The following is a 23,572-nucleotide window of genomic DNA, read 5'->3' on the forward strand; positions in this document are numbered from 1 at the left end:
ACTAGCGCCACCCCAACTTCTGCCATTTCTTGGACAAATTTTGTCAATTTTCCCGTATGAGTTCGTGCTCCTTATCTAGTCTCCATGCACCTGATGACGATAGCGACAACCGTGTTGATGATGACGAGTAACTTATATTTACCGATCACTAAAAGTTTACGTTGTAAACTTTTTCCAGGAAAGGGGGGTGCTGTTGCGGGCTTATTTTTTTGGTTTTCTCTTTTCTTCTCTCATTAATTGAATTCAGAGATTTATCGTTAGCTGATGAATTAAAAAAAAAGAATTCGAATATTTCAACTACGGCTGTTGCTAACATTAGATTAAATTTTTAATTAATTAAAGGCTTATTCGCGTAAATATACGAAAAATATTAAAACAATAGGTTTTATTGATTTCGAATTAAACGCGGTTTACCGGCAATCGGTCTTTTCTTGCGACTCTTTTCTGCTAAACCTTTCCGTGGCCGATTCGTGTTAGCGCTTGGGCGAGGAGAACGTCGTTTTAAGTATTCTGCAGCGTGTGCTCTAGGCACGATAAAATTATCACAAATTGTGTGTGTATTTAGCTGCTTCTGTGTGCACATTTTGATGAGATTTATAAATTCTGGTAGTTCCAGTATCAACCCGGTGGTTGGATTTCTGCCCATTAGACTTAAGACGTAAAACACGTACATTTTTTTCCACGAGACCGCCCTACAACCAAGGTAAGGTTTTGCCTTATTTTTTTTAACGCTATATTTCTACAGCACCTACTTAGACGCATTTATCTTTTTAGGCTTTTTTTTTGTGACTGTGCATTTTGTCTCCAGAATTCTTATAATCCTTTGATTTCAATTTGACCAATATAAATACCTGCCAATGTGGATTCCGTTTTAGAGGGAGACTTGCCCTAGTTACTGACTAGCCTCCGACAGTTTTTTCTGGTTTCGAGGGCCTACCACTTGTGTAAGATTTCTTCCCCGTGGCTGCTTCGATAGATGCTCTGGTAGAGGCTCCCACAGGTTCCTGCATGGTCCTTATCTGCTGCGTTAAGTAACACCATCAATGCAACCTGCCGCTAGTGCTGCACAAACCAGATAAGCATAATTTTAAGTTTGCATGCCGCTTCGTAGTACTACTCAATTAAACCCACTTATTGCGTCATAACTTCACTTTACTAGCTCTCGCCCCATTTGCTCTTTGTTTTCCGCGATTTTATTATTTTAGTTTGCTACTGTAATAATTATTTATTAGCTCATTTAATTTTGTTTTAAATTTATCTACCGTAGTACTTACCTGACAGTTGGTAGTCGTTAATTATTAGTTACTTTATTTTATTATTAGGTATTACTCACCCGCATATAAAGGTTATTTAGACAAAATTATTGGTTTTACCTTATGTAGTATTTGTACTTGTGTAGTATTCCTGCTTTGCTTACTATTGAATGATTTACTAGTTAACGTATTAATTAGTAGTGCATATTTGCCTTATTTTCCAAGTTTGCTTAGACTTTCATTGTTGTTTTGATTGAGACTTAAGTAGTAGTTATAAACCTTTTTGTATTTTTTTTGCTAGGACTGAATAGTACCCACAATTTAAGTAGAGACTAGATATTTCTTTAAAGTATTCAACAACGTCAACATTATAAAAACTATGTGAAGATATACCTGTTGCCTATTTTACTTTGCAATTTATTATTCTAAGCTTGTACCTGCACACCGAACCATAGCGCTATTGGGGAGGGTTATAGTTATACTTATATTTATTTCCTCATTCTACCCTGCTTAGGCATTATTTTGTCTTCACATACTAATATTTAGATTGTACAACAAAGATACAACTAGGCGAATATCTAACGCTCTACAACCTTATTGTCAATCGTCAACTGATTGTACATCAAATATGTTACACTCTGAAAGTTAATAGATTACAGTTGTCGTTTTAATGGTGTATATATTATTGGAGCTCTTATTGGTACCTTTTTCCCGTTTCTTTTGTAACCACATTTAAGGTATTAACATCAGTGGCTCCTCTCCAGCTTTCCTGGATACTGACCATCGGGTTGTAAAACGGATGGCGCCTTTATAATAGTTTTAACTGATATCAACCCACTCCTATATCTGCTGAGCTAGGGCCAACCCTATAGCTGGAGAAGAGAACTGACAGTTCTTTTAATTATAAAACCACCCGACCCGTCTCAAATGGATGAGTAATGAATAGATTTATTTATACCTCTACTTTTTACGCGAATAGAAAATTGTAAGCACTATAGATTTTGTGTTTTGTACAATATTTAATTGTCATACATAAGAATTTACAAAAAACTAAAAATTCCTACATTTGAGTTTCTATAATATTATGAGTGAGTATGTTTTATTATTGTTTTTAAAAATCATATCAGGATAAAAGGTAGACTAGTTTTATGTTATTTATAACAAGTGACAAAAAATAATCTATTATGTGGTAAATCTGTTCTTTTACTTATTAACACAGTATCCCGATAACTATATTGGTATTATTTATAATGTTGTTATTGTAACTTTAAAAATGTGAAACATGTACTAGAGTGCAAAGTGGAAATCTTCCATTGTATATGTTCAAATTTAGATCTGTTCAAACTAATAATGAACAATAAAGAATAATTAAAAAATTAATGAAACGTAATCTTATTTTAATAAGAGTGTAAAAATATGCATGTACACATCTCTCTGAAATAGACGAAAATTGTTATTGAGGCATATGCAGATTTTAAAAAATATAAACTTTTGCTGAACAATTATTTATATTTTCACTTTAACAATTTCCATTTTGATTTACTATAAAAAGCAAAGAGGTCTTTCAACAGGAAAATACTTTTCTCTATGCTGCTAACAAATATTGAGCATATTTTTCAAATTATATAATGAAGAGATGCCACCTCGGCCGAGTGTCTCTTAGTGATTAAAGGAAATTATCATTTTGTAGGAAACCCTTTATAAGGACTAATGTTATCAGAAATATCTAAGACAACTACAACTTTAATTATTTTCTAAAATCCAACAAATTTAAAAGGGAATGACATTTACAATCAATAACCCTGAACATAAATAAACTCATCATCTTTTACCCTTCCAATATGATCATTGACCAATGAATTATTGCATTACACAGCAGTACCTATACAAAATTTATTTTCATTTTTATCTACATTACATAATGTAATTTGCTTGCTTTCATGCATTCTTTTAGAATTTCAATAAATTACAAAGTAATAAATTATAAATCATATACCTCTAATATTTGTAACATCTCCTTATTGTAAAGCGCTGGCCCATATAACAGTGAAAATCACTTCCACAATCTAAAAGTGAAAGCAACTACTTAACATTCGAAGATTATTTGATACTTAAAACTACATGGATTAATATTTACAAGAATTATTCAGCTATACCTATCGATTTACTTTATAGCCCAAGGAAATTAGACGAAAAAGAAGAAAAGCTCGACAAAATTCTAAATTGAATTTTTGCAAATACTTCACGTTCCATGCATCAGACATCCATAAACATAACATGAGAGAATTTAGGTGATTATCTAAAAGATTGGTTCCTTGCCATTTTTCTCAAAACCTCGTCCTTTTCGAGACATTCAATGTCAAACAAGGTTTTTCGCGAATATCTTGCGCCAATTGCATATTCACTAAAACTGTATTCTTTGGAACGTTGATCTTGAATATCACGAAAAAGGCGAGTTTTGGGAAGAGACCAGTTTTGTAGACAATTGAATTATCTACAACTTATATTAACTTTATCGCTGTCCAATGTCATGGGCGCGAGATATTCGCGAAAAACCTTGTTTTTGAAATTTTGACCTAGAATATCTCGAAAAGGGTGAAGTTTCGGGAAAAAATGCAAGAGATCAATTTTGTAGATATTTAAATTCTCTACAACTTTCATCCTTATGGATGTGCGATGCATAGGATACGAAATATTTGCAAATAACTTTCATCTTCAGTATCTTGGATAGCCAAGCTGTGATTTTTGTAATTTTTGGGGATTTGAGTTTAGGACACCTCAAAGAACTTTTGCAATAATTTAGCTTGGAGGGAATTTTAACGAGGTCGAATGCTAATTTCCCTGTGCTGTTACCTATTAAGATCTTTCAAATATATTCTTATAATGTTAGCTTAGATATTTGTATATTTTTTCTGATGAATGTAAGTTTGTCAGACACTTTTTTTATCTATTCTACTTCATCTAATCTATCGTCTAAAATCACTAATAATGTTCATAATAAATAAATGAAAACAAAACGTATTTTTTTAGAAATAATATTAATAATAAAATTAATTTAAAAAAAAAACGTTATAAAAGCAAGCTATAAAACTAACTTTAGCTTCAAATTTATTTTCATACCTACTAATTATTCACACTAATTGTTATACAGTTATTAATTATACATGGTAATTTCTAATTTTCATTTCTAGACTGATGGCCGTTTACGCTATGACCACATTTGGAGCAGATCGGTTTCACCTCGATGCAGTTTTTGATTGTAGTCGAATTAATTTCGTGGTCCATAGACTTAGAGCGAGTGTGGCGCTGTGGAGTATCCAAGATATCCTCACTTGGACTATGGAAGTCCTGGTTATTCTCTAAAAGCAATTAAAAAAATCAGTTATTAAATAGAATGTACATATTGTTTGATCTCAAATAATTGCTCAGTTACTAGATATAGACTGACATTTGCTAATCGTCTGATGCTGACACTAAAGTTTTTATTTATACATCAAGTTCTCAAATAATTTTGCCATGTGCATAAAAATCCGTAGATATTAAGTAAAATTTCATATGCATAATCTTTTGATAGAACGTAGTGAAACACGGAACATTTTAATTTATATACATATAAGTTTGATTAAGTAGACGTCTCAAAACTTTACAGTGACAGTATCATTATTGTTATAATTTAATTTTGAAATTTTTATTATTTTTGCTGCTATTTTTTAATATATTTTTTTATTTTAAAATTCATTCGTCTAAACTCAGTCATATATAAAAAGATCCACTGAATATAAAACATGCTCAAAATAAATGTATACCTAATATTTTCTATCATCATTGTTTTCGTCGTCATTATGATTATATTCTAACTCATTTTCAACTAGCTACTCCTTAGCTGTTTTGTTATTTAATATCATACTGTCTACAAAATACTAAATCAACTAATAACGTCACAGACAATTTCAGTAACAATAGGCCCATTCAGTAGATTTTTTTTGCATATTAAAAGTTTACCCTTTAATTAGTTAGTATGCCAAAAATAATTTTTTTCTTTCAACGAGAAATGTGTGAAATAAATTAATGAAAACAGAGCGCGGAAAAACATTGAACAACCATTGCCTGACGTCATAATACCGGTACGGGCGATTGGCAGAGCACTCCGCTCGCGCTCGCACTCGCTCTCATCCCATTCTGTGTTGTTTTTATGTCTAAATGGGTCGAAACCGAGGATTGTACCAAAGTACTTCAGGATCAACTCCGAATAAAATATTTATTTCATTACCGAAAAATTAAAAGTTTGTTTGATGTATCCACGGTTTCCCCAGTCAAGGCATGCAACTCAAAACCACCTTAATTTTTCTTTGGTTGCACGTCTAGGGGGTTGTAAAATATTATTATTTGAACATTTAGAGCACAATTTTCAACTTTATGCCGGACAAAATATTCTATCCCATCTAAATGTTTGTGTTCACAAAAAATTCGAAATACGTCTGCGAGAGGGACCTCTCGCCGACGTATTTCGACCTACTTCTATCTGTAGAATACAGAATTACATAAAAACCATTTAAATTTAACAAATGTAACAAATATTTAGTTGTAAGTTTAAACAAATATGGTATGTTTTGCATGAGACTTGAAGTTTTTACTTTTATCATATGCAATACAAAATCCGCGCAGAGGCCTTTACTAGTTTTTATGCATAAGGGTCAATATCAAAGATTTACCTGAAGGGGAACTACTTTTATCCTCATTTTCATTAGAGTCTTCAAGAACTGGCAAATTGTGACTTTTATCGTTACCAGTTCGAATAACAGAAACAGGCTCGATTCCGTGAAACAAGTCCAGTCTAGAATCGAGAGAAAACTGTTTTCCAGACATTAAGATACCTCTAATTCTTCGGCGCATTGCTACAATATATTAAAACTATTAGCAAAATAGGAATTTACATTAACACATTTATTATTCAATTAAGCAAATACGCCTACACCAACCTGGACTATCTTGAGCATCTTTTCTTAGTTTTATGGTCCTGTAAAAGTCAGCAAGCACATCTCCTTGATCGTAAATAGCAGCAAATGAACCATTGACAATTTTTGGCGACATAGGTGAGTTGGAGAGCAAAAGACTTGATCCAAAGTTCTCGTTCTTTTCTCTAGTTTCTAAAAATATTTAGTAATAATATAATCATTAATAAGTTTTTTAATTTTTCATATTTAATAGGTAAATATTACTACTGATACTAACGGAACATGCAAGCTTTGCTTAGGACAATCAACCATGTCTAAATGCCTTGATAAGAAAAAAGAACGAGTTAGCCAGAGCAGAATCATTTATAGCCCTACAGAAGTCCGCTAGATTCCTGTACGTGTGTTATTAAGACCTTCATGCAGGAGCCCAAAAATAGTAACAACAAACCTCTGGAGAGAGTAAAGCTAAAATATTCTTAAAAGGACCGTCGAAGAGTTGACGGTGGACATTATGTTGCAAAGTTAATATCAGTAAGGATAGCAGTAGGACTGCTAACAAGATATTGCAGACTCAGGAAATATCTGCAAAAGAAAAACCGAAAACTTTTTAACTATGTGAAGGGTCCATTAGCTCCGAGGCCTAATTATAATATTAAAGGATAAAGAAGTCTAAAATCAAGAATGGTCGCAGTGGAAAAGGATGATGCATTAGCTCCATATGTTTACGATATACAGTCTACTAATTAAGCTTCTATGATTCACTTATTTAAATTATAATTTCAAATCACTGAGACACAATAAATTTAAAACATTCAGTAATCAACAATATTCAGTATCAACTGAAGTAATGCTAAGCAAAAAGAATCTATTATTATTAATCAGAATTTTGAAATTATGATTTTATTGCTGAAAAAATTTTACTAGCTCTACTAGAAACAAAGTATTACCTCCCAATGGCACTTTAACTCTAGAATATAGTTGATCCCGTTCATGTTGTAGTTCATCTGTAACCCTGACTATTTCCTTCCAGTCTGTAACGATGTCATCCAGCGTGGTTCTTGGAGAAGTGACAGTGAAGCGTATGACGTATTTGCCCTTCAGGCTAGCAGGAACGCAGTGGATCCTTCCTCTAGAATTCAACTTCTTGAAAAGAGTTTCCGTAATAACATTGTCTCCTACTAAGCGAAATACTACAAGGCCCAGGTATCTCTTAGCGGATATCTCAAAGCGGTGATCTCTCCTGATGAGTGATTCGAATTTTTCCGCTAGGTATACTCCCTAAAAATAAAAAATAACTTTAAAACAAAATTCCGGTCGGTACATAATGCCTTAAAATAAATGGGACACAGAACAATGTATGTGAGGTAGCAAATACACTGAAGTAAATGGGCTTATTAAACTGTTTATCTGGAATAATGTGTATATAGCGCATATTAAAACTTTTATAACCAATATACAACTTTTATTAAAAAAGAGCAATCATCTCCATACTCATTATTCAATCAGTTTAACTGGAAGGTGCTTAATACACCTTATGCATCTATGAAATAAAGGTTATAATGAATTACTTATACCTTATTAGGTGTTATAGACTTTATGTTCCAATTGTATAGTAGGGAAGATTTGTTGTATAAAGACCAGTATCCGAATTTGTATATAACAATTGTATTAACAGAATTATTCGTTCTTATACTGAATATGTTTCCGTTTTTAACGTGTAAAACGCATCTTATAATGGTTAAGTGATCGTCACCTCTCGGTGCATAATCGGTTATGATCGTTGTTAAGTTATATTCATAGTCTTGTAATAATAATCATATGTCAGACCCGAGAGCGAAGTGCGCCGACTCAATAAGAAACCTGGCTATTCCAGCCGCTGATTTAGGGTTCGCCGCACGAGCTCATCCCTTCTAAGATTTCAGTAGCATGCTATGCATGAAGCAGAACGGTACTCAACTATCTTATACAGTCCACTTTTATTGTCCATACATGTTCAATCATTGTCAAAATAAACACACAAAACCACAACGTCTTTATTATCTTTACTCAAGAAGAGAAAATACAACAATCGTAAAATTTCCGACAGTCCGCTGTGCATCGACTTACACACGTCTAGTTTGATGAAAATGGACAGTATATGCACATGTTTTGTGGGATACATGATCATATCGCGTTGTGTGAAATGGAAAATTATTATGTAAGTATCTAACTGTTTTATGGCTTGTAATTGTTTTGTTTTTTCAAATGTAAATCTTGTCTAAATCTTAAAAATTATTATTTTGTAGGTCCTATTAGAAATCGCTGATGTTAAGTTTTACATAAGATGGAGGAACAGAAGGTTAACGGTGACAAAGAAGAGCATGGGTATAAAGTCAATCAACCAGAGGAAATAAAATTATATGGAAAGAAGCTCAACCTTTCTGGGGATGCTTCATTCTTAAGGTGGAAGAGTTATAGTGCAAATTCTCATGTAATACAAGAAAATACGGGTGCATCGTTGCTAAGAAAATAAACTGGACAGTTTTGGGAGCGATTTGTCATCATTTTTAATGCTTAAAAGTATGTTTTATGTATGTTTACATTAGAACCTTAGCTTGTAATTACAGTTATCCAATAAAATTTCTGAAAACTTAATGACATGTTTTTAACTCATACAGAGTATACAACAGTTTAATACATTTATTATTATAAAACTTATAACCAGTACTAGATGTTCTAATAACGATATGGAACACTTTAATAACAGTTATTGCTATTATTTCGTAAAGGGTATAAAAAACGTTGTATACTAGTTATACAATAATTTAATAAAGAATAAGGTTTATAGTCACTATACAACTGTGCTAGCAATACGCGTTTTATATCCAGTATTCACCTGTTTAACTGTCACATATAGTATACAATGGTCTTATAATGGTATATAGAATTCTAATAAAGAATAAAACGCATTTCTTTCAGTGTAGTGTTAAAAAGTCAGTCAAGTTTCGATTTTCTAATTAAAATAGTGTTCCATGTATTTAGATGAATATTAACAAGACAAGAGGTTTGCGGATCATCTATTAGATCCACTACGCTAAGCAGTTCATAAGGTTGCACATATGACTCAATTGAAGTTTTTTTCAAGCCACGACTATTAACACAGATACAAATTTTTTAATTGAAAACATAGTTAAATTTAGTTATTTTAAGTATTTTTAGGACATGATGTTCATGATTTTCATTTAAATATAATTTCACACATTCTCCATATTAATTTTAGATTTGTTTTTGTCACACGAATAGAACAGTTCTCTTGATAAAGCACTAGAGCAATGGTGATTTTTGTATGACCAGAAAACATCTTGTTTAATAAGAGAAAAGAGAAAAGGATTTTAAATAATATATCTCTAAATCTTCTAAATACTAAGTAAAAAATTAAATTTATTTGCTTACACATGTTCGTATTTTTCCTGGATTAAAAAAAATGTTGAGTCGTATTACCAAACAGCAACCGGTCTTTTGTTATAAGTCAAAACCTTTTACAAAATTGCTTTAGTTTTTTTTGTTAACTTGGTCACAATTCGGACATTAGTGATTCAAAAAGACCTAGTTAGCAAAAATCGTAACTATAATAAATTGCAATATATTTGATGTCCAATCTCGCTGCTACTTTTATTCGAATAGTTTTGAGATATTAAGTAATTTTTTCATCAGTAATTATACCTTCCTGATGTGCTCCTGTAGACCAGTGATTCCATAATTCCTTATGACAAACCACAATTTCAAAGAGCGAAACCTCTTGCTTAAAGGGATTTGCCAATGCTGTAAATAAGTTTGTAATTAATTATTTATATTACGCTCAACTTTATGGAGAAATGAAGAATACAAATCATAAATGGTGATAAAAAAAGTTATCGTGAATATATCCAACAAATGGTAAATGTAGCATTTGAATTTAATTTTAGGTAGGTACAAGAGTATTTCAAAAGGTAATCAGTAATCACAATCTTTTGCAATATACTATTCACATCGTTGTACTATTTTAATAAATTACAAAGAAATGCTTTTGGTTATATATTCGACAAACAATGTACTGCTTCTTTAATCTCGTCGTGATTCTTAAATCTTTGTTCCCCATAACGCTTTTTACAGATCTAAAAACATAATTAAAAGAGGCAATATTAAGGCTGCATGAATAACACTAGAACATCTTAAATATCAGTCCGCAAATAGAGCAGAAGTTGCATAGCTCTGTGAGGATGTATGTTTTCACGAAGAAAAATAATGCTTTATGAAACTTCTCTTCAACAGTTGCATACTGTTGACTTTAATACTTTTTCCAAAAGTATGGTTATTGGATACTAATCATGGTTTTGCTTTTCTTTCAATAGGTATCCAAATTAAGTTCTTCCTCATCTTAGAACCTTCCATCGGAAAATTTACAATACAACTTTTGTAATTGTAGAAGGTGTCTGGTATGGATTTCTCAATAGTTGCCTTGGGAAGTCTTAATAAGTCTGGCACCACTTTGATGTGATGATGTGATGGAAAAAGAAGCTAGAAAGAAACAATAATTGTAAGGTCGCACTTCATAATAATGATAATACTCTTTATTTGATTGCATTTGATACTCCTTACAGTACCATAAAGCACTTTGGGAATCTGAGTGCAAGAAGAATAATGTGAATACGGGGAGTCTTGACCAGGACAGGCTCGAGCAAAGGGCACGTTGAATGCTCCTTCACAGAGATTCAACAGAGAACAATAGATCCGAAAAAATCGTAGCATGGTAAAAAATGAGGAAGCAACAACATGAAATTATGAGTGGTTGGAAGACTGGAAATGAGAACAGTCCGCTTTGCACATCTTGAAGTGTGAGATCCAGTTGTCTTTGTTAATCTTTCCTAAATACAACTGAATTAAGGGAAATATCGGCTAGCAAAGTTATGAACTTTGTATAAAGCACAAATCTGTTTACTGAAAAAACAAATAGTGGAAAGCCTAATAGACCTAATATACACCACAGTGCTTCAGGAGTCCGACCCACAGGATGGAAAGAAACAAAATACCTCTCTGTTGGTTTCAAATATTATCAATTCGTTATATTTTTTTGAAATACCCTTTTAATTGTACAATAAAATAAATAAAATGGGTAGGTATATTGTATTCTTACCATATAATCAATAGCTAGACCTAAAATTGTATTAGTTATTTATATTTCGATAAAATCAAATAATCTTCTCACCAGAATACTCATGAGTTAGATAAAGAGGGTTCACGTTGAAGGCTCCATGAAGAGCAGCGCTATTCCTAACCCTAAAATATTTTTTCTTGGTACATTTTTTATTCTTTACACAACACCTTATATTGTTGTCCTTTTTGGTTTGCAATTTCGGTATAAGGGAACGCAAACATATTTACTCACCACATTGCAGTGCAATCAAAGTGGACCATGAGCCATTTGGAAGGGTTGAAGGCAATGGAATCTGCCTTGTGAATGCCCTTCAACCAACTCCTGAACTCGGGACAAATGAAGGCGCTTCCAGCATAGGCTGCGTCCACATGGCACCAGAGAAACTCGTTGTAGCAGATTTCTGTGATTTCTTCTAGGTTGTCAAATGAACAAGATCCGGTGGTTCCCAAAGTAGCGCAAACCTGCATATAATATTCGATAATATTGGAGGGGTTGCATTAAATATTAGAAACTATAACCTGCACAATTTTCTTAACATGTACCCCCTTTCTACAAGGGCAAATATTAAAAGCTGTGTAATTTGAAAGCCAACATAAAAAGTTATCATACGCAACTGACTACTGCAATAGAAAATTAAAATCTATTTTACTGAACAACCACGTATTTTGTCGATATGTAACAAATATACCTTTTATGTCAAAAAATCATTAATCCTTTTTTTTGTAAAGGAATCTTGAAAATAAAGTTTCGCACTACTGTTTTTTTTTGTATTTAAATGAAATTGTACTTAATGTTGGAGTTTCGCATCTTCATGTCAAATTATCAAAAAAAATGGTTTACTTAGTTTCCCTGAAAATGGGTTTAAATGTTTTCACTTCAACACCATATATCTCTGAAACGGAGAATTTTCCGATAAATTGTTTGTTTAATTATTATCCCACCAGGTATATTTTCAAAGTCTGTTCTTTTTTCAATTGTATGCATAGTTGGTTTTTATTCAGTTTTCCTCCTCGTAACATGTATTGGAGATATTTGACCTTGTATATGTGCAGTGTCCAGTAGTGTCCAGATATTATAAGCAGAAAATTGTAGGGATGATTCCACGCATAAATAAAAGGTGTATTTAAATGAAGGAGCGTAAACGTTAACAGATAACCTTAAATGACCTAAAATATGATTAATTGAGCTGAAGTTTGCAGAGTATTTAAGTTTTTGAAGAAACTCACAAATACACAAATGTCTCAAAAGATGGTTGACGTAGATTAACGAAACTTGGGATGTGGATTTTATTCAAAATTGTATTTCGACAACCCCTTCTAAAATTCAAAGTACATGGTTATGTGAAAAATGGATCAGATGAATGTTAATGGTCTCCAAGAGGAACATATTGTCGTGACATTGTCTGTGACCTTGAAAGTTATTTTCAAGGTAATTTCGAGGTCATTTCAAGGTCAGCTTAGTTTTTTTTAAATGGAAACCCTTATTTTGAACTTTACTTAGGAACGCTCATTCTTAATTTTGAATTCGGAAAATGCGGACAATTGTACATGACCTACAAATAAATCGGGGAAAATACCTTGGTACCTAGGTACGTGACCTTGAGAGGGTCAAATGGACCCCACACATCATCTGAACATAGAATTTTTCGCTTTTTCCGAATCCGGGGTTGAAAGTATGGGTTTCCATTCAAAAAAACTAAGTTGGCCCTTTTCTCTAAAATACAATTGTGGATCAGATGAGTTTGACGAATTTCCAAAATAGTGAGTGCCGTTAAAATTCCGATATTTTTAATGACGGTTTCTTGCAAAATCTCCACCACTGGTTGTTATAATCGCATACAAACTCGTCGATCATTACCTTTATTTAGCCAATTTGCCAGTAATACTTTTCAAACTCTTGTAATTTGTAGATAAAGCATTATTAGTAATAAATGTAAGAGAGGAATTTTAGACTTTTGACATTCGGGTCTCAAGATTATTCAGTAGTATTTGTGCTTTAAATTTACCCTGTATAAAGGTATTAAGACCTTATGACACTTTTTCTAAAGCTCATATTAACGGATTCACATGGCTTCATTTGTAGTTACTATTTTACCATAACTTTTTTGTCAGGTGATTCTTTTCAAATATTAAACACGTAAAATTATAACAATGCCAAAAAAAATTAATTAAACTAAAAAACTGTTAATTAAGAAATTGTACATATAACTTTTTATTTGTAGTTTTACAAAAACCTAAACAAATGTCGTGAACAATCTTTGAAAACTGTTCTTTTGTTACAACTGGATAACATTTAAATTTAATATTTTTCAATTACTTTTCAATTCCGTTATATCATTAATTTTAAATTTCACAGTTTTTACAAATTAAACGAAGTAATTAAGGATACCTTAGCAGATATTAATGTTTACAATTGTATAGAACATGTTTTCTTTTTTCCTCAAATCTTGCTTCGCTTCGGTGTACGAGGTCTTATCAGAAAATAACCGAACTTTTTAGAGTTATTTAGTCATATTATTATTGCGTCATCTGCTTTCAAGAATATGGGGTTGATAATAAGGAATTCCAAAGGCTTTATAAGTATTTCTACACTATGATTGCTCTACACCACCTTTATTCGTTCTAAATTAGAATATGTATCAATAGTCTGGAACCCAATTTATGCTAATCAAATTGCAATTGGAAAGAGTACATACAGCACAGGTTTATGAAATCAGCTATGTACTTATTGGATGGTACATATCCCCCTCAGGGTTTTCCGCATGATCTATTACTTGAGCTTTTCAATATTCATGTCCTTGCTAAAAAAAGATCTGCTTTTCAAGTAATGTTTTTGTATAAAGTTCTACATAACATTTTGGACTGTCCAGACGTTTTAAGTAATATTAATATCAAAGTACCACGACTATCAGCTAGAAGTAATAATGTTTTTAATTTACCCACAACACGTAGTAACATCCTAGTAGCATCACCATTGTATCAAATTGTTTCCAAGTACAGTGAGATAGAAAATAATGTCGATCTTTTTTGTTGTTTGGCTAATGATATAAAAAATGCTTGTTATGTAATCATATATGTCTTTTACAGTTTGTTGCCTTTTTATTTTGTTCTTTATACAGGGTGTTCTCAACTATAATACAAACCTGATTTATTGTCATTTTCGACCGCTCCGTTGTAAAAACATAAATTGTTTGTTTAATACTGGTACTGGGTATGTCTTTTTTTTTGTAGTTGCACAGTTTTGATTACGTTTTTCGATTTGACAGTGCTGAATAATTCGTACAATAGTGCGTGATATTGTTTTTGATTTGTGTGTGTGTTTTGTGCAATAAAAATGGCACATGTTTATGAACACAATGAACTAGTGGACATAATATTAACTTACAGGGTGTGTCAGCACAAAATGCAGCCGCAGCATGTCGCTTGTACTCGGAAAGGTTTCCTTTACGAAATCATCCGACTTCATGGATGTTTGTAAATTTAGTTATAAGACTCCGCGATACAGTGTATTTAAAGGAGCAGCGAGGAGGTTACGGTGGAAGATAAATTGTTTATTTACTAACATGGCTCGTTGTTGGGTCGTTTTCGACAATTTCTAAAATTTCTTCCTCGATCTCCATTTTCGCGTGGAGGAGGTCTTCCAGCGTGACCTCCTCGTTGTTCCTTTAAATATCCTGTGTCACGGAGTCTTATAACTAATTTTACGAACATCCACGCAGCCGGATGATTTTGTAAAGGAAACCTTTCCGCGTACAAGCGACATGCTGCGGTTACATTTTGTTGATACTCCGTATAAGTTAATATTATGTCCACTAGTTCATTGTTTTCATAAATATGTGCCATTTTTATTGCATAAAACACCCACAAATCAAAAATAATATCACGCACTACTGTACGAATTATTTAGCACTGTCAAATTGAAAAGCGTACTCAAAACAGTGCAACTACAAGAAAAAAACATACTCAGTATCAGTAGTAAACAAACAATTTATGTTTTTACAACGGAGTGGTCGAAAATGACAATAAATCAGGTTTGTATTAGAAAGTTTTTAAATTTAAATTTTTTTTAGATAATTGTTAGTAACTGCTTTATTTGACCATTTTTGTATAAACGATTTTTGGTATGTTAATTTCTTTTTATGAGTTCTACCAGCTGTTAAAATAAATGACTCAACTTTGAGAACACCCTGTATTTGTGTTTTTTGTAAGTGTACTATTTTTATTTTTTTTCTCTATTTTATCATAGTTAATTTTTCTCTCTTTTAACTTTTTTTATATTTTATTACTAGACTTAACATATCCTGTTATTGTTGGGCATCGTCTGTTGGATGTATATTTTAAATAAATGAATAAATAAATAAATAAGTAAATAAATATGCAGTTGGCAGCATTGCGTTGCACATAACCTCCCCTGTGACTAACATGTTCTTGGGCTGTTTATATCTCATTTAGTTTTCATGATATTGTAATTTGAGTGCAACGCATATAAGTGTGACGATTTTTCAAATGTGCGATTTTCTGGAACAACGAAGCAACGTAAAATTTTGCGTGAAACGGGGCAAAACTTTCAACTTTTGGAACAAGTTTACGGAGATGATGCTCTCGGTCGTACGCAATGTTACGAATGATTTTCGCGATTTAAAAGTGGATGTCAGTCAATTAAAGATGATCCTCGACCAGGAAGACCTTCGACTTCAACTGACGACACATGTTCAGAAAGTCAAAGATATGGTGCGTGCAAATCGCCGATTGACTGTCAGAGAAATTGCAAAAAAGGTTAGCATCTCGATTGTTGCAGCAAAATTTGTTCCCCATTTGATGAATGAACAACAGAAAGAAAATCGTGTGGACATTTGACGGCAACTCCTTGAACAATCCGATGACAATTGACATTCATTCAAATGATCATAACGGGAGACGGAAGCTGGGTTTACGGCTACGACATTAAGAGAAAAGTTCAATAATCACAATGGATTGCAACAAATCTCCACTCTCCATGAAAGCACTCACTCACTTTAATGCAATTGTGCATTTTGAATTCTTGCCTTAAGGTGAAACAGTGAACCGTGTGTCAATCAAGGCGTTTTACAACGGTTATAAATCCGCAGAGAGAGACTAGGGTTGTAGCGAGACAATTCATGGTTCTTGGACCATAACAATGCGCCCGCACACTCAATTGTCAATTCGTCAGTTTTGTGCCAAAAATCAGATTACTGTCCTCTCTCACCCTCCATACTTGTCAGACCTGGCTCCTTGCGATTTTTTCTTATTTCCGATATTAAAATCAGTGCTGAAAGATGCCGTTTTCAGGCTATTGATGACTTCAAAGCAAATTTGTCACAGAGTAAAGGCCATTTCAAATGAAACTGCTTCGCGAAATGAAAATATCACTGGGAAAAGTGTGTACATTGAAGAAGGCAAGGACCAATAATGTATAAAATTAATAATAAAGTTAAAAAAATAAAGGTCGGTTATTGCCTGAACACACCTCGTAATTCAAAACTCATAAATTTTAACTATTTGTAAAGTTGCCTTAAAATATTAAATACATTTTTTCTCGAAAACGGTTGATGATATCTATGTGGAACAAAAAGACTTCTTTTAATTATCTCTTTATTTCAAGTGATTAATATAATTTAACAAAGTCTAAAAATGTTCCTAAATTTCTTTCAAAGGATTTAGAATTTAACGAAGCTAAAGAAAGTATTCTTTGATAAGCGTAAGCAATTATCTAATAATAAATAAAAAATAAAATATATTCTATTATACTGTATTAATCCAAAACACATATCTGTCTTGTTGAAATGACCAAATAGTGTTCAAATTATGAATAAATGCACTATTTTTCCTCTTGTGAACTTTTTTCTGAAAAATTATTGGCATTATTTCAAAGTATAACAAAAAAATTGTGTTACAAATAATGCGGAAACCAACGCAACGCCCAGCTCATTTTGTGAAGTAGACATAAATAAATAGCTGCTGTAAATATAATTAATCAAAGAAAAGCAAACATTGTTTCACGACAATAGTCTAATCTTTAATTGACCAGACGTATTTGTTTCGGTTAACTAAAACTCTCATTCCCACAATTCCTGCAATAAGGAGCTATCGAGTACGGCACAAATCAACAGTCCGGACTAATTAGCCCATTGGGGTTTGCGGCTTAACTTCCCTATCATTTTAAGAAGATTCTTCCAATTAGTTATTTGTGAAGAAACAGCACCACTAATACATAACAGTAATCCTTTCTCTCGACAACGTTTTACTCACTGTCACAGAAAAATTATAGCGAGTGGCCAAGGAATTTATTCTAGATAAGAAGGCGTCATTGCGATTGTTGATTTTTGGATTGTTCAGAATACTCCAATTTTAGGAGGTAGTTTATTATTTCTTAAAAAATATTGGTTATTTTCTCAATTTTATATAGTTGCATTATTAAAATGTAAACTATAAGTTTAACGAAAAAAGTCATTTTGTAGGATTTCATAGTCCAAAAGTGATAAAATTTCCAGCCGGTTTTATATATTGTATTTGTTTTCCAACACATCTTAATATGACCGTTCATATGCAGAGTGTATCCTAAATCTATGTCATAAATTAAGGGGGTGATTTCTTGGGCCATCTTAGGCCCAAAGGCCTTAATAACCCAGGGTCCTAAAGTTACTGGTTTCAAAGATAGAGAGCGTTAATGTTTTTGAAAAATATCACATTTTTTCAATTATCTCTGAAGTTGTTTGACGTAGATTGACGAAACTTGGGGAAATGATGTAACTAATTAAAGGTAATCATTCGGTATATTTATATATAAATCTGTCAACCAGTGGCGGATATTCAGGGCAGCTTTGTCATTAAAACCCTCAGAAAAACTGCGCCACTGGATTTTCATAAAAATTAATAGGTTTGTCAATAATTCTATATTGAAAATGTATTGTGTTTGTTTGTTTAACACGCAGAAATAAACAGAATAGTTGCGCGGTGAACGCCTTTTAAAAAACAACATTGCCTTCGTTGCAACATCAACTCGCGACCATACAACGTATAATATACGCAAGTGACGCATATTGAAATCAGTCTGTATTCTGCTTCTCTTCGTAGCGTTGTTTACAGCGGTTGTCATGGCAACGAGGCGGTCAATACGTGATTAAACTACGGCGTGGGGAAACGAGTGACGCAGAAATTGAAGCAGCATCGCCCACCGCCTACCTTTAACAGTTTAACAGCACACGATTATAACGGTTCTTTGTTAATATTTGTTTTGTATAATAATTACAGAAATGTTTCCTATGTATGAACCAGTATGTATTTTATTGGAAACACCATTTTCCAGATGGAAAATTGAGGACAAAAAGGATTTTTTAAATTCTCTCGATATGGAAAAAAGGGGAAGTCAAATGACAACGTGTAGGTTCGAAAGTTTCGGAACGAATGGTATTCCGAGTTTATACATTTAAAAAAAAAATTTCTGTATGGCATGATCAATTGTGGGTGCAAAGTCGGGCGTGTGGAATAAAAAGGGATTTAACAATTTTGGGAACGTCATGCAAGGTAGTCGTAACCACAAAGCTTCTTTGAAACATACATGTACGGTGTGCGTTAATGTTCGCAGAAGTCCACAAGCCGAATTAATATTTCCATTTTTTATAAAATCTAAATGAAAATCCTTCTCACGAACGTCAGTTTTTCGGTAATATTGCAAATGCAACTAAAAATGTTCAGATTCATTTAAAGCCGTTTGACCTTGAAAATTTGAAAATATTCGCCAGCGGCGCTTTTTTTTCTTAATGAATATGCTACACCTATTCTCAATGTCACGAGCCGCCACTGCAGCCAGGTAAAAAAGAATTTATATATACATAATCAAAACATAATTTGAAAAATGCATTTGAAAGAGTTCAGATACTTACCCAGAAAGGGATTAGTCCGTTGTCTCTATCTTCTTTCACTGCTTCCAGCAACTTCTGGCCTCTCATCGACAAATTGTCATCGGTCTCGATGTACTTAAGTGTGACTAAACCTATAAGAGCCGCTTTTTCTACGCTGGAATGGGCCTGGTCGGAACAATACGCTACTAATTTTCCATTGATCTCATGTTTAGTAGCCTCGGGAAATAAATCTGTGTACATTTTGATAGCTACGTATCTTCCGGCGAGCAGACTTATGAGAGTACACTCGCTTGCAGTTGTCTATAGCAGGAAATAAATAAATGATATTTTAGACCAAAAATTTTTATTTTTCCATCATTAGAGAGTCTAATCCTTTAAATTGTGTAAACATAATTAGGTTTTTTCACGAGACAAAATATAGAAGTTCTGTATTTAAAATAGGCGAATACTTTTCCCAACAAGGAAAAATCTGTGGCAAAAGACGTCTTAATAAATTTGAACTTTTATCAACATTGTCAAAAAGTGGCAAATATGTTTGTTTTCCAAGATAAATCTGTTTATAGTCTGATAATATTTTTAATAAAAGTGTAGGATAATATTTTCGCAAAATATATATGTAGCTATAAACATTGTTGTTTAAACCTAACAATTTACCTGTATAACTCCCCCACCACTTCCTCCTTTTCTATGAAGAAATTCTTCTGGAAGACCAATCATTTTCCCTAACCAATTCATCACAACCATTTCTAACTCCGTACATGCTGGACTAGAAGCCTAGAAATAAAATAGAATTTAAAAAATTGTTCATATAATATCCATTTATGGAAATATTTACTTAGGGTGTAATTGCTATGCATAAATTGCAAAACTGTTAAATGCAGTTGTCTATCATAGTACTTAGCTACATGTACAAAATTTGAGCAAGAACTGACCAATGGCGTATAAATTCAGAGAATTGAGGTTGGTTTTAACTGTCAAAAATAGTTAGTTTGACGTTACAGAGAATCCTCATTTACTCATTTGGAAAGTAGATGTCTAATGAAAGTTCTTATGCTTCTTGAGTTTTTTCGAGTAAAAATCTAAAACTAATATATTAGAAGCTAGTCAGCAGCAAATACTTCTGACTTCATTCGATAAGCACTAAGTATGAATTTGTGAAAAACTTTAAATTGTACTTATTTCCACCCATGCAGCGCTGTTAGCGATATAATGTTTGGATTTGTAATAGTGAACGCATTGTTTAAAAAAATATATGATGAGAAAAATGAGAAGCTGAAACTTTCGTGCAACGTCACTGTTACACTTTACATTAGTAAGGACATGTTCCATTTTATAAAAATTTTTTTGCTTAGATAACTTGTAATAGACTTACCCAAGTAAATCCTAAACAATTGATAGCGTTGGTTAACATTTCACCTAACATGGAGGGGTAGCTGTTCAGGGCTGGAAAGTAAGCGTGCATATGAGGACTTTGCCAATGTGTCACTCCTGGCATAATGACAGACTCCATATCTTTGAAAATGTCGCACCATTTTTCGCCTTCTATGGGAGCGGAATCTGGAATCTGGTCTTTGATGAATCCTGGTTTTTTGTCAGGGAATACTCGTCTGTCTCGTATATTTTCTAGGTAGTCTACAATGTAATCGACCACTTCTTTTCCTGAAGAAGATTATATTGAATTTATGCAACATCTACACTGAAGTTTTAACAAAAACTGCCTGGTCCAAAACGTATTAAAACTAGATATACATAATTCAAGATATTAATTTTATGAGGAACTGAGGAAGAAAGTCAATATTAAAATAAAAGCGACAATCATTAATATTAATAATATACTGAAAATTTAAAAAATAATCAGTAAAAGCAATTGACTAGTTTGACTAGAAAAATTGGAAAATTAGTCTCAAATGCAAATTTCTGGTCTTAATTCCTTATTACGACCCTCTTCTCTTAACAATGGGTAATATTAAATTAATTTACTTAAATTTAGTTTATATGCCATTCATCTTAATTAAAATAATTCATTATCAGAATCATCAGGATCATTAAGGTTATCAAATAAATCGGGATAGAAGAAATCTTTTGTATTGTCAACAATGTCAACATAATTCCATAATTTGATGAATAGCTTCCTATAAAACACATGGTCACTTTTATTTTTTCGTTATGAAGAGCTTAACTTAAAGCACCCCAAAAGTTTACCGAAATAAACAACACCAACTTCTAAAAGTTCACCCATACTAAGAGCACGAACAGAATATTTAAGCTATGTGCCAAGATATTCACTGTTACTATGCAATCGTTGTATGTACAGCACCTAACAGTTAAAGGAATCCATTACATTTCCGACGTTCACATTGAAAATATATATTTGAATGAATCTCAAATAAGACACATAAACGTCGGTTTAAGCAATACGAATTTTCCAATAGCACATGCAACTTTGGTTTATTAAGCTATAAAAGGAATTGGATCTGACACAAACGTTCAAATTGTTTCCAATATAGACTGATTTTACAAGAATTTACTTTCTCTAGTGGATTTATAGAGAAGCAACACATTGAACCGATAATAAAAATTTTACGTAGACATTTAAATGACGGTTTTATAGCAGCCTTTAAAATTTTGTTTAGTTCTAAGGTCTGTAAATTAATTTCTTTTTATTATAATTTTTTTCATATTATTGTGTATTCTTTTGGATCATTTAATGCTAGTTCTTCATTTATCTCTAAAATTATAATGAAACAACCTTATGCATAATAAAGGAACAAATTTCACTTAAATAGATAATAATCTTACAGCAAACATAATATTTACAACTTCGAGCCTCCCAAAATTCAGGCAAGATTTGAATTTTTGCACTATATTTGCAGTAAAGTGTGGCTAATGAAAAAAAAAAGAAAGACAGCATGATAGCTGATAGTTATAAAAAATATAATGCTATACGAAAGAACAACTCGTTTGCATTGTTGAGCAATATTTTAAAAATAATGAAAGTTTGGCAGCTACAGTTCGTAATTTTCGTACAAAATTTGGTCGGAATAGTGATTTAACTCAATCAACAATGAAGGGATTAATTGAAAAATTCAGGGAGACTGGATCAATAAACACTCTGGCCGTCGTTCAACAGTTTTTTTTACCCAATTTGCAATACAGGGTGTCCCGAAATTCATGCAACAAAATTTGGTCATAGATTCTTAAGAGAAATTTAGGGGACCCATATTTTTTCTTTTTGCCAACTGACCACCTCTTTCGGAGTTACAGCCCCCTGAAATTTGTCCCAAAGAAGTCTTTTTTATATCTCAAAACCATATTGTACGAGAATCACTAAATTTGGTACACAGGGGTTTTATGACATGTGGAATCTCACAATGCTACGCTTTTTGGCGAGAAACCCCCTTAAGACACTTTTTCGTGGGCCCCCCTTGTCTTTGGAACCAGAAAAATTTGGTCGCAAATTTGATTTTTTTTTAAATTATTAGTTAGCTAGAAAGCCATTGAATTTAGAAACTTTTTTGTCACTCGATATTTGTTTCGTAAAATGCAATGTTTTTGAGGAAAATGGAGAATCACGATATGCATTCGATCACATTTGGACATTTTTCTCGAAAACATTGCGTTTTCCGAAAAAAGTATAAAGAGACAAAAGGTTTCTAAATTTAATGCCTTTCTAGTGGACTGATAATTTTTAAGAAATTTAAATATGCTACCAAATTTTTTTGGCTCCAAAGAAAAGGGGGTCCATGAAAAATTGTCCTAAGGGGGTTCCTGGCCAAAAAACATGGCACCATCACATTCCACATGTAATAAAACCCCTGTGTACCAAATTTAGTGATTCTGGTACAACAGGGTTCTGAGATATAAAAAAAAAGATTATTCTTAGGAGCAGACTTCAGGGGGCTGTAATTCCGAAAGGGGGGGCCACTTGGCAAAAATAAAAAATACGGGTCCCCTAAATTTGTTTTAAGAATCTGTGACCAAATTTTGTTGCATGAATTTCAGGACACCCTGTATATGGATGTGGACATGCTGTTTCAACAAGACAGTGCCACATGCCATACAACCCGAGAAACTATTCAATTACTGCATGAATCATTTCCGGGTCGTGTAATTTCCCGTTTTGGTAATCAAAATTGGCCGATATGCTCTTCCTATACTGTATATTTTATGAATCAACAAAAAAATACAATTTTTAATTAAAAATGTTATATCTATTAAAATTACTTCTTGCGTAAATTTTGGTACACCCTTTATAATAAAAATATGCTAAATTAGTTTTACCTTTCAATCTAAATTCTTTGCCATCCAT

At 32.6% G+C, this 23,572-nt stretch overlaps 1 protein-coding gene across 1 annotated transcript; it reads right to left on the reverse strand.

Annotated features, from left to right (window-relative positions):
- Positions 1–4,388: 4,388 nt before the first annotated feature.
- On the reverse strand, positions 4,389–23,572 carry LOC108910565 (histidine decarboxylase). The gene is made up of 12 exons (XM_018715209.1): positions 23,545–23,572; positions 20,636–20,922; positions 19,918–20,037; positions 19,285–19,563; positions 11,613–11,842; positions 11,433–11,503; positions 11,361–11,380; positions 9,911–10,009; positions 7,156–7,486; positions 6,233–6,400; positions 5,966–6,148; positions 4,389–4,612 (listed from the first exon to the last, which is right to left on the reverse strand). The coding sequence occupies exons 1-12, from the start codon at positions 23,570–23,572 to the stop codon at positions 4,428–4,430; spliced, it is 2,001 nt and encodes a 666-aa protein (XP_018570725.1). The 3' UTR covers positions 4,389–4,427.

The sequence above is a fragment of the Anoplophora glabripennis genome, unplaced genomic scaffold, assembly GCF_000390285.2.
Source record: "Anoplophora glabripennis isolate ALB-LARVAE unplaced genomic scaffold, Agla_2.0 scaffold562, whole genome shotgun sequence".
NCBI lineage: Eukaryota > Metazoa > Arthropoda > Insecta > Coleoptera > Cerambycidae > Anoplophora > Anoplophora glabripennis.